This window comes from Lissotriton helveticus, chromosome 5_1 (assembly GCF_964261635.1).
Source record: "Lissotriton helveticus chromosome 5_1, aLisHel1.1, whole genome shotgun sequence".
Lineage (NCBI taxonomy): Eukaryota > Metazoa > Chordata > Amphibia > Caudata > Salamandridae > Lissotriton > Lissotriton helveticus.
The window spans coordinates 978,324,713-978,341,895 of record NC_136065.1 but is presented as its reverse complement, the minus strand read 5'-3'; the positions used below and the strand labels follow the sequence as shown (position 1 = coordinate 978,341,895).

At 46.6% G+C, this 17,183-nt stretch overlaps 1 protein-coding gene across 1 annotated transcript in view; it reads right to left on the bottom strand.

Annotated features, from left to right (window-relative positions):
• The window catches only part of TCERG1L (transcription elongation regulator 1 like), a 1,322,664-nt gene that overhangs the window by 557,973 nt on the left and 747,508 nt on the right, over nt 1–17,183 (bottom strand). Inside the window, exon 6 of the mRNA XM_078643487.1 lies at nt 2,258–2,349. Coding sequence (XP_078499613.1) covers nt 2,258–2,349 — 92 coding nt within the window. The remainder of the gene's footprint in view (nt 1–2,257; nt 2,350–17,183) is intronic.

Here is a 17,183-nt window from a genome sequence, read left to right as displayed (position 1 = left end):
AAATATAGACAGACTTGACATCAACTCACTCAGCCATAATGCCTGTTTGAAGGTAAACTCCATGCAGTTTTTTAATACAATTTCTGAATACATTGTGCCATGAGACCCATCACCATGTGGCAGTTCAAGTTTTCCAAGATTTTCTTGGCCTTCTAATCTGAGCATCAGAACCAACCTATTATGCTCAAGAGCGGCCATAGTAGTCAACCAGGAAAGTATTGCTGTAAGCACCCTGGGGGCGCAACTGGCGTTTACGCCTGCTTTGTGTGCCATCGGGGCCCTTTGGTATTACAGAAGGGGGCGCAGATGCTTGTGCATCCCATTCAGTAATACGGATAGCACTGGCGCACTTGAAGCACCAGCACTACTTCAGAGGGGGGTTTCCCCATTTGCATGGGGGGATGCGCTATGCAAATGAGGGAATTCCTTTGCCTCTGTATCCACGTCGTATTAACTACACGGGCGCAGAGGCAAAGAAGCTCTCAGGGGGCGCACTCACAGAGTGTCACCTAAAAGGTGGTGCACTGTGAGTGCGCCCCCTGAGAGCAACCCTTTGGAGAGGAGAAAGGGGGTCCTGTCGACCCTCCAGACATTCCCTTGCAGGCGTTGCAGGGAATCTCTAATCCCCCGTAAAAGTGCACTTATGTAAACACGGAGTGGCTGCAAGCAGCCGTTCTGTGTTTTCACATGAATGTGCAGTCCCACATTTATGAATGGCACCAGCATGTGGGAAACACATGCCCCCTCCCTAACCAACAACAGAAAAAATCCCATGGGGTAAATTTACCCATTTTTGCAGGAGTTCCTGTGTGCTTTACTGTAAACACTCCCACTGTGCCCCTCTCTACCTAACTCCAACATAGCAGGACCTTTCTTTCTGTGTGTTGAGATCCTGTGCCCATGACAGAGGAATGAACAGGGAAATGAGTAGCCTAAAAAATATTTTTAACTAATATAACTATATATATTTATAAATTTTTACTGTATATTCTGTCTGTGATCTTTTACTTTATGTGATTCCTAGTAATATATGAATTTGATGTGTTAACTGTAAATTTATTGAAATGTGCTTTTATGGATGTTACTATGAACATTCGAATAAAGTTTTTTTGACTTGACTTGACTTGAGTAGCCTATCATCTGTGGTCGCACTAAATCAATTAAGCAGACAGCTCTTCTCCCACTGGGATTGGAGCCTGGCTGGCTTGGTGGACAAAAGGGAGGCAGACGTAGGTGTTCACTACATCTGCCTATGAACATGTAGGCATCCTTTGATGTTGATTAAGTTCCTGGGCAGAGCTCCGGTGGTCATCATGCCAGCGGAGCAAAACACCTCTCTAACCTAAGGATTTTGTCTCGCGTCTGGTAGCCAGATCATATCTCAAGAGCTACCCAGCTGCTAGGTGACAGTTGGAGGCTCATCAAATGTGCCTTTAGAGCCTTTAGTTAGGTTAAGGGAGACTTTTTAAAATTGGCTTATGAAATTATTTGTTACAACTCCAACTTTACAATGAACTGGATTTGTATTACATGTTTCAAAAAGTCAATGATATACCTTTTTATCTGGTTCTCAGGTGTAGGTTTTAACATGACTACCTTTATTATGTATCCAAATGCTTTCCTATGGAACAGCTCCCCATGCTACATTGAAATTAGCTTTTAGGGCACTGTAAGGGCATGTTTAACATGAAACCTTTACACACCTACTTTAAAAACATGCACCCTACCTTATGGGTTTTTAAGGCTACTTAGGTGTGACATAAATATTTAAAAGGAGGTTTTAGGCATGCCAAAATGGGTTATTTGACAGGTTGAAATTGCATTTAAACCTGCACAGCCAGGGTACTGGTGGTGGTCCTGCAGTCATGTTTTGCATTGCCACTTTATATTAGTATCACAATGTGTGCTGCCACCTACCAGTGACATTTAACGAACATCTTATTCAATACAATGGGCACTTTTAGGTAATTTAAATTTGCTAGTTAGTATTAAAGCCAATTACAACATGTTTAGAGCACATGCAATGGGGCCTGGTTAGCAGAGTCCCAAGTGCAGAGTCACAAAACCAGCAGCAACAGTCAAAACAAAATAGGGTTGATCCTGCAAAAAGGGGCATTTTCATGCACTGATGATTTCAAGGAATTTTGAGCAGACTCATTGCCATGCAACTCACATGGTTTCATAATGCAATTTCCTTTCACATTAAAAATGTTTTCCAACTATAAGTTATTTAAAAGGGAAACATAAAAGTACAAACCTTATTGTCAATAACACTTGGCTTGTTGTTTATATCTGTGTGCAAAATTAATGCTGTTGACGTAGATGATCTGCATAATTCTCTGCTTTTCTCTGTAAAGAAATATATGGAGAAAAATGACTTTTTTGTGACTGAGAATTGAAAGACCCAATTTACTATCCCTCACCAATATTCAGTGCAGTAGGGTTGAATGGGATGTGACATATAAAATGCACAGTTTAACAATGAATCAAGTAATTAAAAAATTTACAATGTGCTTGTAATAGACTAGACAGGTTTTGCACCATCTGAAAAGACGGAGAACGTCCTTAAAGAAACTAGGCTTCGCAGGTCTTTTTTAACTTCACATGTCTTCTGGCTGCCGGTTTCACTGACTGATGATGGAGTCTTCTATGCAAAACTTTGGAAAGAATTTGAATTGCACTGGAAGCTGGAGCTATTGGCTGCTTGGAAATGCCATAGAATGCAGTCTGGCACTGGCGGCTCCTCGAGGGAGTGCTGCGGGGCGGTGGGACGAAGTGGGGGAGGGGCAGGGTGGTGGGTAGTAAACTCCGGCATGTGGCCTAACCAAGTTAAGTACATAAATAAATAAATAAAACTAATTAAATTGTGGCATAATGTAATTCGTTTTATTTATTCATTTATGTACTTAACTCTGTTTGGCCATATGCCAGAGTTTACTACCCTCCACCCTGCCCCTTCCCCGCCCCGTCTCACCACCCTGCAGCACTCCCTTGAGGAGCCGCCACTGGAGTCTGAATGTCTAATTAGGAACATATACCTTTGCCAGGTGGCTGGAAAGTGGCCATCTAATGACATGTCGATAAGACAATGGGCACAATTCACAAATTGCTTTTTATAGAACACAAACGAGTGCTGCAGTAGAAATACTCATGTACTGTAAAATGCAGTTTATAAAAACACAGTCAGAAACGTACACCTCTCTTATCTTTTCTGTGCAGAGCGGTCTAGCAAGATGATACAGGCAGGTATATGTTTTGGTAGTATTTGTGTTAGGGATTAGGAAGAGTGGCTGGAAAATGGGGAATACGTACTCCTAAATGAGAGAAATTTAGGGAAATATAAAGCCACGTTTTGGAGAGGAACATGCTCATGAAAAAACATTAACAGAATAGTAAAACCATTGCTATTCTGAAACTATACTTCTAACATTACTATTGGCTTAAAGGTATCAAAAGATTGAAATATACTCAAGCCCAGTAAAACATTACTCTTAGGTACTGAAAACACATATCAATCAAAAGCAATGGAGCAGGAAAATTACACCCATTCAGAACTAATGTTAAATTAATTCGACTATTCATATTCCAACATTTTATATAATATATATATATATATATTCACTGAAAAAACCATAGGTTATAGACCATATATAGTTAGGAATTAGCATTTAAAAAACCTTATTTTACTCACACAAAACCATTGAAATTCCATATATAGTTAGTTGCACTAACTATATATCGCGCACCCGCAATCCACTGCTGATCATCATTCATGACATGGTCAGTGACATCACTGATGACATCACTGATGACATCTCAAATGACATCACTGATGAGATCACTGATGACGTCATCCAGTGACTGTGTGTTTCTGTGAATTTTAAATATGTTTTACATATTGAAGAATGAGTAGATGTATAAGTGTCTGGACGAAGGATTTAGTAGGTGCATGACTGAATGTATGAGTGAGTGATTAAATGTGTCTCACTGAGTGCATGGGTTAGTGACTAAACTGTCTTAATTTGTGCATCATTATGTCTGTTGTTCTGTAAACTGCTGCATGTGTTGATCATTAGCTATACGAGAGGCTATATGTGTTATTAATTGGTTGCCCAAGTATTTCTATGGCAGATTGAGTTTGTGTGGGGGTGGCTGGAAGGTGTGTGACTCTATGCATAGATGTGTGAGCAGTTTATTCACTAGGTGTATGAGTTCAAGACTGCATGTGGAAACAGCTACATGGGCAGTTGACTGTGTGCATGAGTGTATTGATGAGTGAATGGATATCTCAATGCTACATGTCATAGTAAGTACATATGTTAAACACAGTACATGTGAGAGTTGGCATATATAAATAACTGTGCATGAGAGCCACTGAATGAGTGAGTGGTTGTATCGATCATTGTGAACTTGTATCAGGGATTGTATAAGAGAGTAAATATGTGTTAGTATATGTTTCAATAAGTAAGGTGTGTTTAACTGTATAGTTGAAGAAATGGAGGTGAGATTGTTTCTTTGCATGACTGACTGGGTGTGTGAGTAACTCCATGGATGAGTGGCAGTGTGTGAGTGTCTGTATACACTGAGTGTATCTAAGGTTATATTAGAGTCTGAAGAGGTTTATCGTATTAGCACAAGAATGATGTCAAATGAGATGTCATCAGTGATCTCATCAGTGATGTCATTTGAGATGTCATCAGTGATGTCATCAGTGATGTCACTGACCATGTCATGAATGATGTAATATGTGACATGATCAGCAGTGGATTGCGGGTGCGCGATATATAGTTAGTGCAACTAACTATATATGGAATTTCAATGGTTTTGTGTGAGTAAAATAAGGTTTTTTAAATGCTAATTCCTAACTATATATGGTCTATAACCTATGGTTTTTTCAGTGAATTTTCAAGGTTTTGTAAATGCTAATTCCTAACTATATATGGTCTATAACCTATGGTTTTTTCAGTGAATTTCAATGGTTTTTTAATAGCAAATATCATAAGCTGTCGAATGTCAAGTACGTGGTAAGTGAAAACATTTTCGTGTTTATGCACACTGATCTGCTTTGAATGGTGCCCCCCCCTCATTTCTATTAGGAGTACTCTCTCTTTGCAGATAGTGAAAGGTAGTTAACGCAGGCCTTTGCCCCCGTTGTAATCCGTCGTGCCTGCTTCTCTCTCCATTTGATTGATTGTTATCCAAGTATTTACTATTTTAGAATTAGTTCTCTTTGGTTCATTCTCTATTTACAAACAAACACAGAGTCGCAATACTCTGTTTAGTCTTTGCAGATAACGAAAAATCGTGTAAAAAAAAAGAAAAGGAATCGAGCAAAATCAGTAGGCCACTAATGGGATCTCTTTTTGACCTCGCTAAAATAGAAACATTAGGAACAACCCCTCATGACAAATACAAAACTAGTGAGATGAACTGAACTCCACACAATGATGGCTGCAAAACAGCTCGGCTCCGCCACCCACCCCGCCCAAAATAACGATAAAGAGCGGCTGCCATGATTGGTTGCGGAATGGCCACGACGGAGCTACGAAATGGTGCTGCTCTCATGCTAACCCCAGCTTCAGTCTGAAACATCCAGAAACACTGTAGACTACCAATTCGATCAGTTCCGGTAGCGCCCCAATGTAACCCGGTAGAGAAGAACTAGCCCTCCCCTCTTTGACTGATGGTTCTTGTTGCCTGTCCCTTCTGTTGTCATTTAACAGAACTATTTAGCCTGCTGAAAGGGGTTGTGTTTCGACCGCTGGTTGGTGGAGACATTTTGACTATATTCTGGACCTGCGTTGTCGCGTAATGCGTCATATGACGCGCCGCGTTATCGCATCCGGAAGTCATCCGGGGCGCGCAGCGCGTAACGTAAGCATAACAAGTCATGTGACTTGTTAATAAAACTTTTCATTGGTTCATTTTACTTTTCTTATTCTAATGATGAAAGCCTTGGTCATATCACCTAAAAATTACGCTTTTAATTACTTCCGAACATTATTTTTTCTTAAATATATGTTATAATGTTCCAGGCTAATGTACTTTCCCGGAAATTTTACAACTGTCCTGCAAGTAAAATATATTCTTTTTTCGAGAAAAAGAGCGTTTCTTCGTCCCATGACGGAGCCATTGAGCAAAAGAGGGTCGACCTGCTGTCTTAGTCGCCGATACGCCTGAATATGAGATTCTTATCGATCACTTTATGTTGCAGGAATAGAAAACACAACAGCCCTTGACCATTTATCTTTACTGCGTTCCTTCGTATTATACCTTTTACCCGTCATGTAATTGGTCTGCTTTATTTCACTTGCCTTTTAATGATTCTAAAACAGTGACTATTATTAAAAACTTTACCAATGTATATACTACTACCATGTTTTCTTTTAAAAACCTTTATTGTGAAAATTTCATTATACAAATACGAGCCTATAACCACGTGGGCCTGCCACGGAGCAAACTGTAATCGTATATGATGAATAGACATTTACACTGTAGAGGAACGTAACGGGCGGGCCATTAGGTTGCAAGAACTAAGGTGTCTAACAGTTACGGAATCGGTGGACGTACATTTTATAATTAAAATACGACAGGGCCAGTTACAATAAAATTATCTAGATATACATTTGCGGGCAAGTACCATGGGTGACGTTAATTCGAACTTTCAACAGTACAGTAATCAATAACACATCAGAACTTAATATCAATAGGGATGTCGAAATATTCAATCAATTCTCGTCCCCGCCCGCCATGTGCTTCAAAACTGCATACGTATCTCGTGATTTCAAGGTTCTGCAACCAGTACACAACAAGGAGTTACGAGTCCCATTTATTCCGGCGCCATTTTGGGCGAGGACGGGCAGGTCCAGGATATAGTCAAAATGTCTCTACCAACCATCGACTATGATGATGTTCATATGCTGTATTTATTAGAGTAACACTCATCTGTCCACATGAAATTAATTTACCACAATCTAAACATGTCATTTTAATCTTTCCAAAGTTCTTCTAAATATTTGGGACCGTTTCCCTTGCCTCTGAAGCTCTCAGTGCCACTTCTTTGATGAATGTACTAGCAGGTCAGGGGTTCTCCTCCAAATCTCTCTTTTATGCAGCACTATAATTAATTGGTGCCACCTCTCCATATGACGATGCATGGTATAGTTACCACAACTATATTTTTTTTCGGTTCCTCTGGAGAGTTCATCGTGGCAGATGAAGCGTGTAACGTACCGGGCATTTACCTTTTTTTGCATGTACAGGAAAGGAAAAAAAATCGAGCGTCCAAGTTCTAAGGTGTCCCAGGGCCATTTTAGTGGACCAGGCCCAAATCCAAAGAACAGGCCGCCATTTTGAGAGTCCTCTTGCAGCCGCCTGTCGCTGTAGCATCAAGAGCAGCCGAAACTCAGCTGAATGGCAACTGAAACGGTAAATGGGCGCCCCACTACATTTCAGCATTGTAGGATGACCACACCAGTACAGAAACTTGCTAGACATCACCTCGGTGCCATCCGGATCTCGGCGCCCCACTGCAGATGAAGAGCCTCTCAACTATGAAACCACCACGGTGACATCCGGATCTTGGCGCGTTGTGCTGCCTTCGGCCTATTCGCACATCGGTCCGCTACTGACGCCATCTCACAGGCTAATGGGGTGACCCACGCCGAGTTTCAGCATTGTAGGATGACCACACCAACTTGCTAGACATCACCTCGGTGCCATCCGAATCTTGGCATCTCAACGCCTAGTGGTATCTTCCATACAGAAAATATTGTTACGCTGCCTTTGGCCCCATTCGCACATCAGTCCGCAACTTAGACATCACCTCGGTGCCATCCGGATCTTGGCATCTCAGCGCCTTGTGGTGTCAGTCAGAAAATATTGTTGCGCTGCCTTTGGCCCCATTCGCACATCAGTCCGCTACTGACACCATCTCACAGGCCAATAGGGCGCCCCACGCCGACTTTTACCATTGTACGATGGCCACACCAGTGGCACAACTTGCTAGACATCACCTCGGTGCCATCCGAATCTTGGCATCTCAACGCCTAGTGGTATCTTCCATACAGAAAATCTTGTTACGCTACCTTTGGCCCCATTCGCACATCGGTCCGCAACTTAGACATCACCTCGGTGCCATCCGGATCTTGGCATCTCAGCGCCTTGTGGTGTCTTCTACTCCGAAAACATTGTAGAAAATATTGTTGCGCTGCCTTTGGCCCCATTGACACATCAGTCCGCTACTGACACCATCTCACAGGCCAACAGGGCGCCCCACGCCGACTTTTACCATTGTACGATGGCCACACCAGTGCCACAACTTGCTAGACACCACCTCGGTGCCATCCGGATCTTGGCATCTCAGCGCCTTGTGGTGTCTTCAAATCAGAAAATATTGTTGCGCTGCCTTTGGCCCCATTCGCACATCGGTCCACTACTGACGCCATCTCACAGGCCAACGGGGCGCCCCACGCCGACTTTCAACATTGTAGGATGGCCACAGAAGTGCGACAACTTACTAGACACCACCTCGGTGCCATCCGGATCTTGGCGCGTTGTGCTGCCTTCGGCCTATTCGCACATCGGTCCGCTACTGACGCAAACTCACAGGCCAACGGGGCGCCCCACGCCGACTTTCAGCATTGTAGGATGGCCACACCAGTGCGGCAACTTGCTACACACCACCTCGGTGCCATCCGGATCTTGGAATCTCAGCGCCTAGTGGTGTCTTCTATTCCGAAAATATTGTTGCGCTGCCTTCGGCCCCATTCACACATCGATCCGCTACTGACACCATCTCACAGTCCAACGGGGCGCCCCACGCCGACTTTCAGCATTGTAGGATGGCCACACCAGTGCGGCAACTTACTAGACACCACCTCGGTGCCATCCGGATCTTGGCGCGTTGTGCTGCCTTCGGCCTATTCGCACATCGGTCCGCTACTGACCCAAACTCACAGGCCAACGGGGCGCCCCACGCCGACTTTCAGCATTGTTGGATGGCCACACCAGTGCGGCAACTTACTAGACACCACCTCGGTGCCATCCGGATCTTGGCGCGTTGTGCTGCCTTCGGCCTATTCGCACATCGGTCCGCTACTGACGCAAACTCACAGGCCAACGGGGCGCCCCACGCCGACTTTCAGCATTGTTGGATGGCCACACCAGTGCGGCAACTTACTAGACACCACCTCGGTGCCATCCGGATCTTGGCGCGTTGTGCTGCCTTCGGCCTATTCGCACATCGGTCCGCTACTGACGCAAACTCACAGGCCAACGGGGCACCCCACGCCGACTTTCAGCATTGTAGGATGGCCACACCAGTGCTGCAACTTGCTGGACACCACCTCGGTGCCATCCGGATCTTGGCGCATTGTGTTGCCTTCGGCCTATTCGCACATCGGTCCGCTACTGACGCCGCCTCACGTGCCAACGGGGCGCCCCACGCCGACTTTCAGCATTGTAGGATGGCCACACCAGTGCTGCAACTTGCTGGACACCACCTCGGTGCCATCCGGATCTTGGCGCGTTGTGTTGCCTTCGGCCTATTCGCACATCGGTCCGCTACTGACGCCGCCTCACGTGCCAACGGGGCGCCCCACGCCGACTTTCAGCATTGTAGGATGGCCACACCAGTGCTGCAACTTGCTGGACACCACCTCGGTGCCATCCGGATCTTGGCGCGTTGTGTTGCCTTCGGCCTATTCGCACATCGGTCCGCTACTGACGCCGCCTCACGTGCCAACGGGGCGCCCCACGCCGACTTTCAGCATTGTAGGATGGCCACACCAGTGCTGCAACTTGCTGGACACCACCTCGGTGCCATCCGGATCTTGGCGCGTTGTGTTGCCTTCGGCCTATTCGCACATCGGTCCGCTACTGACGCCGCCTCACGTGCCAACGTATTTTCTCCGCATTTTACACCCTATGCCGCATAACAGGTCATGTGACTTGTTTATAAAACTTTTCATTGGTTCATTTTACTTTTGGTTTCCTAATGATGGAAGGCTTGATCATGTGACCTAAAAACAACACTTTTCATTGGATGAAAACTTTTTTTTTTTCCCAAACGATGAAAGCCCCACCTTGTTTCTGGATGTTTCAGACTGAAGCTGGCGTCAGCATGAGAGCACCACCATCTCGTAGCTCAGTCGTGGTCATTCCGCGAGCAATCATGGCAGCCGCTCCCCACCAGAAGCCTGCAGGAGTCGGAGCCCCCAAAACTTTTGATGAATTCTCAAGGCGGAGGGGACGCTTTCGAGAATGGGGTCCAAGACCTAGCAGACAAGCGTCCGATTTCCAAGGTGTCCCAGAAACAGCCTGCCGCCATTTTGAGAGTCCTGTGACAGCCGCCTATCGCTGCACCGCAAGAGTGGGCGCAACTCAGCTGAATTGCGGCTTTTGACACAGTGGACCAAAAACGGACGGAATGGCAACTGAAACGGTAAAGGGGCGCCCCACTACAACAGATGACACTCCACCTGGAGAGGCCCGTTCACCGCCTCCCCCGGGGCGCCCCGCGCCGTTATTCGGAGCAGCATTGTAGGATACCAAAACCAGTGCGGCAACTTACTGGACATCACCTTGGTGCCATCGTTCTGCTGCCTTGGAACTATTCGCGCAACAGTTTGCTACTGATGACCCACCCCCCGCGACGCCCCATGCCGTTATTTGCTGGGTGGCAACTTACTAGACATCACTTTAGTGTCATCTAGATTTCAGCGCGTTCTGCTGCCTTGGAACTATTCGCACAACAGTTTGCTACTGATGACCCACCCCCCGCGACGCCCCACGCCGGAAATCTGGACGTTGTGCTGCGTTGGGACTATTCGCACAGCCGACCGCTACTTCGTTGTTTTTCCCTAAAAATGTTTATATGTTATTACTATTTTTGTTTTCTTGTATATATTTATAAATTATTAAAGTTTTATAATCTTACTACTTTGTCGGAGTGCTATATATTTTTAATGTGACACATAATTGTAAAAACTTTGATGTACAAAGAGTCATCCCTGGAATCTTCCGCTTCAGGCTCGGTCCCCTCCCCAATCACAATACAGGATGGTTTTCAGATAATAGCAACGCTTCTGCTGTGACGGATCTCATCGAGTGTGGGCCTTGATCTACTATAACTCCTTTGAAGAGGGGTGATTCTTTACAGCTGTGGCCATAAACTACATCTGCAGGGCTAGCTGATACCCTAGGACCAGCCTGGACAATCGGACACAGAGGAAAAGGAGTGTCAGAGGGTGCGGTAGTGAATAGGGCGAAAGGGAGGTGTCGGGCGGGCACAGGGTGTGATTCTCAGGGAAGAGCAGCGCAGATGGGGGGAGGTTTATTACCCATGCATAAGACAGAGAGCGGGGGTGACCACTGCCTGGGGGAGATGCTTGCGAGGGTGGGGAGCCATGCTAAGGATCGACAGCGTGCACAGAGTGGGTCTGGTCAAGGCATCTAAAATGGCTGCCGTGCACGACAAAAGTGTGGCATTTGAAAAAAGACAAGATGGCGCAGACAATGTTTTTTAACACTTCCTGATTTCCTTCGAATCGAACGTTAACAGACGTTGGGGCATATTACCAAAGTTAAGCGATATTTATCCCTAACGATGCTTAGCAACGATTTTTTTACCGTCAGAAATTATCGCAGATAAACCTTGCTATTATCAAGGTTTATCGGAAATACGATAAAAAACGACCGCAATGCATTAATATCGCTGAAAACTCAGCGATATTCATGCATTACCGAGCTAATGCTCTTAGCCATGTTATCCACCTCCCATTGGATAACATGGCTAAGAACTGCTCAGGGCAGGTGGTAGCTTTTGCAGATATTCGCGCTTATCTCGAATATTTCCAAAAGTTGATAATAGGAGATAGCGATGTTAGCGACTGTTTCCAGTCGCTAACATCTTGGCATGCCCACTTTGCATGTCATTAGTGATAAATATCACTCACATGCAAAGTGGGGCCCAAGATGGTCGCTATATTCTACTAGCCGTCGCTAACTGGTGTTAGCAACAGCTAGGTAATACACATATAATTTTATCTCCGCGAAGCGGAGCGCTGTTACAGATATATATCTTGTTTCTGAAAGTTAATTTCTCAAAATGCACTGAAGCACATATATTGAGACCTAGCAAAGGCACATCGGGCTACCAGTCCCTACAATTTTGCCAAGTTTCGTGCAAATCCATTCAGCTGTTCGATCCTACCGAGAGACAAGATGGCGGCCGCTACGGACTGTTTGGAATGTTTACAGACACCGGAGAGCCAATCAGCTTCGCTTCGCAAAGCTCCGTAACGCGAAAAGTACGCGAAGCGGTGCGCTGTTACAGATATATATCTTTTTTTGAACGTTAATTTCTCAAAATCCACTGGAGCACATATATTGAGATCTAGCAAAGGCACATCGGGCTACCAGTCCCTACAATTTTGCCAAGTTTCGTGCAAATCCATTCAGCTGTTCGATTATTATTATTTTTATTTTTTTTTGCCCCGCGGGGCCCTTTTAAAACCTCCACATCAAACCTAGGGGGTGAGCGACAATGTACTATGCCCCCTTATGGTCATTTGCCCCTTCGCTTTGGCCTCCTCTTGTCTCTCGATCCTATATATTCACTTAAAAAAACCATAGGTTATAGACCATATATAGTTAGGAATTAGCATTTACAAAACCTTGAAAATTCACTGAAAAAACCATGGGTTATAGACCATATATAGTTAGGAATTAGCATTTACAAAACCTTATTTTACTCACACAAAACCATTGAAATTCCATATATAGTTAGTTGCACTAACTATATATCGCGCACCCGCAATCCACTGCTGATGATGTCACATATTACATCATTCATGACATGGTCAGTGACATCACTGATGACATCACTGATGACATCCCAAATGACATCACTGATGACATCACTGATGACATCATCCAGTGACTGTGTGTTTCTGTAAAGTTTAAATATGTTTTACATATTGAAAAATGAGTAGATGTAGAAGTGTCTAAATAAAAGATTTAGTAGGTGCGTGACTGACTGTATGAGTGAGTGATTAAATGTGTCTCACTGAGTGCATGGGTTAGTGACTAAACTGTCTTAATTTGTGCATCATTATGTCTGGTGTTCTGTAAACTGCTGCATGTGTTGATCAGTAGCTATATGAGTAACTATATGGGTTATTGATTGATTGTCCAAGTATTTGTATGGGAGACTGAGTGTGTGTGTGGCTGGCTGGGAGATGTGTGACTCTGTGCAGATCAATGTGTTCTTGTATCAATGATTGTATAAGAGAGTAAGAATTTGTTTGTATATGTTTGAAAATGTAAGGTACTCTATGTTTAACTGTATAGATTAGAAAATGGAAGTGTGATTGATTCTTTACAGGACTGACTAGGTGTGTGAGTAACTCCATGGATGAGTGGCAGAGTGTGAGTGTCTGTATAGGTGTATGAGTGCATATGATAGTGTTGTAAAGATGAGTGATTGTATGTATGAATGATTGTATAGGTGAATGAGTGAATGTGTGTGTAGACGTAGGAATCAGTGAGTGCGTATGTAGTAACTAGTATTGGTGTGTCAATGGTTTAAAAAATTATATTCTGTATTTAACACTGGGTGTAACAGAGGTTATATTAAAGTGTGAGGAGATGCATTGTATTGTCACATGAATGATATCATCAGTGATGTGACCATTGATGTCAAATGACATGTCATCAGTGATGTCATCAGTGATGTCATTTGAGATGTCATCAGTGATGTCATTTGAGATGTTATCAGTGATGTCATTTGAGATGTCATCAGTTATGTCATCAGTGATGTCATTTGAGATGTCATCAGTGATGTCATCAGTGATGTCACTGACCATGTCATGAATGATGTAATATGTGACATCATCAGCAGTGGATTGCGGGTGCGCGATATATAGTTATTGCAACTAACTATATATGGAATTTCAATGGTTTTGTGTAAGTAAAATAAGGTTTTGTAAATGCTAATTCCTAACTATATATGGTCTATAACCCATGGTTTTTTCAGTGAATTTTCAAGGTTTTGTAAATGCTAATTCCTAACTATATATGGTCTATAACCTATGGTTTTTTCAGTGAATTTCAATGGTTTTTTATTAGCAAATATCAAAAGCTTTAAAATGTCAAGTACGTGGTAGGTAAAAACATTTTCGTGTTTATGCACGCTGATGTGCTTTGAACGCTGCCCCCCCCTCTTTTCTTTTAGGAGTATTCTCTCTTTGCAGATAGTGAAGGGTAGGTAACGCAGGCCTTTGCCCCCGTTGTAATCCGTCGTGCCTGCTTCCCTCTCCATTTGATTGATTGTTATCCAAGCATTTACTGTTTTGGAATTGGTTCTCTTTGGTTCATTCTCTATTTACAAACAAGCACAGAGTCGCAATACTCTGTTTAGTCTTTGCAGATAGTGAAAAATCGTTAGAAAAAACAAAAGGAATCAAGCAAAATCAGTAGGCCACTAATGGGATCTCTTTTTGACCTCGCTAAAATAGAAACATTAGGAACAACCCCTCATGAGAAATATGAAACTAGTGAGAGGAACCGAGCTCGACGCCATGATGGCTGCAAGACAGCTCGGCTCCGCCGCCCACCCCGCCCAAAATAACGACAAACCCTATGCAAATATTATAAATATATACAACACACCAGCAAAGTAACAGGGTAAAACGTTTTATTAAATAACTATTTATATGGCAGCCTGCTGCAACATCGATCCAAATGCATGCCGCCGTTCCCGGGATTTCTCCCCGACTACTCTGCGGCCTACGAGATGGAGAGGCCGGCGCGTTGACTAGGTGGGGCCTCCGGCCGCAACCACAGCGCCAATGATCGCTGCTGACGGAGGGGAGCCTTGCCGGTGAGACCACTGATCTGAAGAACCGCTGCCTGCGGTGCCTCCCTGAGCCGCTTGACGGAGGCCCCCGAGGGGCGGTGTGGTGGCGCGGACTCGGAGGGGGCGCTTGGCTCCTGCCCCCTCCCCAAGTCTTGTTGCCCTGCTGTGGCCTGAGATCGCCCCCGACATAGGCGGCCGGCTCCCGGGGTCAGGCGGAACTTTTTGCCTTTTGGTGACTCTTCCATTCTGGACCTTGTCCCACAATCCGTTTGACCTGACGACACGTCCTGCGGTGCCCTGGTCCGACCATCACATATACCTGCGCCAGGAGACGGCGTGGGGTGCACTGGAAGGGAGAGGCGGCGCGAACGAGCCTCCCCCACCTCCCCAGGTGGAGGTTTCTCAGCTGCACCCCAGCGCTTCACTCGGCCAGCTGAATTGCGCCCACTCTTGCGGCACAGTGCCTCGCTCGGCCAGCTGAGTTGCGCCTGCTCTTGCTATTACAACGTCTCACCCGCCATCCGGCTGAATTGCACCCACTCTTGCGGTACAGCGACAGGCGGCTGCCACGGAGCTCACGAAATGGCGGTCGGCTCCACAGACTTGGGCCTGGCCTGCAAGGATGGCTCTGGGCAACCCTGGAACTCGGACGCTTGACTGCTAGGGCATGGGCCCCATTCCCAAAAGCGTCCCCTCAGCCTTGAAGATTCTACAAGAGTCACCGGGGCCCCCGACTCCCGCAGACTTCCGGTGGGGAGCGACTGCCATGATTGCTCGCGGAATGGCCACGACGTATGCCACGGGGTGCTCTCATGCTGACGCCAGCTTCAGTCTGAAACATCCAGAAACACTGTAGTATCGCGTTGTCGCATAATGCGTCATATGACGCGCCGCGTTAGTGCACCTGGTGCGCGAAGCGAGGCGCGAAGCGCAGCTTCCCGGAAGCGATCAGGGGCGCGGCGCGGAGCGCGTAACGTAAGCATAACAGGTCATGTGACTTGTTAATAAAACTTTTCATTGGTTCATTTCACTTTTGGGTTCCTAATGATGTAAGGCTAGGTCATGTGACCTAAAAATAACACTTTTCATTGGTTTAGAACTATTTTTTGTCCCAAATGATGAAAACCCCTCCTTGTTTCCTCACTCTGACTTTCATCTTTGTGAGAGGAAGACCTTTTTTCATCACTTAGCAATGGCAAGTGTTGTAGCTTCAGCTGGTGCATCCCCACCACCACCACCACCTCCTAGGAAGAGAGTACCACCTCCTCAGGTGGTGGTTGAGCAAGAGGTGCCCCCCCACCTTCTTGTTGCCTGATTCGGCCAGCTCAATCGATCGAGCATGAGACTCTGTTGTGATCTGAAGAACCGCTGCCTGCGGTGCCTCACAGAACCGCTTGACGGAGGCCCCCGAGGGGCGGTGTGGTGGTGCGGACTGGGAGGGGGCGCTTGGCTCCTGCCCCCTCCCCAAGTCTCGCTCGGCCAGCTGAGTTGCGCCCACTCTTGAGGCCTACGACATGGAGAGGCCGGGGCGTTGACTAGGCGGGGCCTCCGGCCGCATCCACAGCGCCAACGATCGCTGCTGACGGAGGGGAGCCTTGCCAGTGAGAGCCACTGATCTGAAGAACCGCTGCCTGCGGTGCCTCCCTGAGCCACTTGACGGAGGCCCCTGAGGGGCGGTGTGGTGGCGCGGACTGGGAGGGGGCGCTTGGCTCCTGCCCCCTCCCCAAGTCTCGCTCGGCCAGCTGAGTTGCGCCCACTCTTGCGGCCTACAAAATGGAGAGGCCGGGGCGTTGACTAGACGGGGCCTCCGGCCGCAACCACAGCGCCAACGATCGCTGCTGACGGAGGGGAGCCTTGCCGGTGAGAGCCACTGATCTGAAGAACCGCTGCCTGCGGTGCCTCCCTGAACCGCTTGACGGAGGCCCCCGAGGGGTGGTGTGGTGGCGCCGACTGGGAGGGGGCGCTTGGCTCCTGCCCCCTCCCCAAGTCTCGCTTGGCCAGCTGAGTTGCGCCCACTCTTGCGGCCTACTACATGGAGAGGCCGGGGCATTGACTAGGCGGGGCCTCCGGCCACAACCACAGCGCCAACGATCGCTGCTGACGGAGGGGAGCCTTGCCGGTGAGAGCCACTGATCTGAAGAACCGCTGCCTGCGGTGCCTCCCTGAGCCGCTTGACGGAGGCCGCCGAGGGGCGGTGTGGTGGCGCGGACTCGGAGCGGGCGCTTGGCTCCTGCCCCCTCCCCAAGTCTTGTTGCCCTGGTGTGGCCTGAGATCGCCCCCGACATGGGCGGCCGGCTCCCGGGGTCCGGCGGGACTTTTAGCC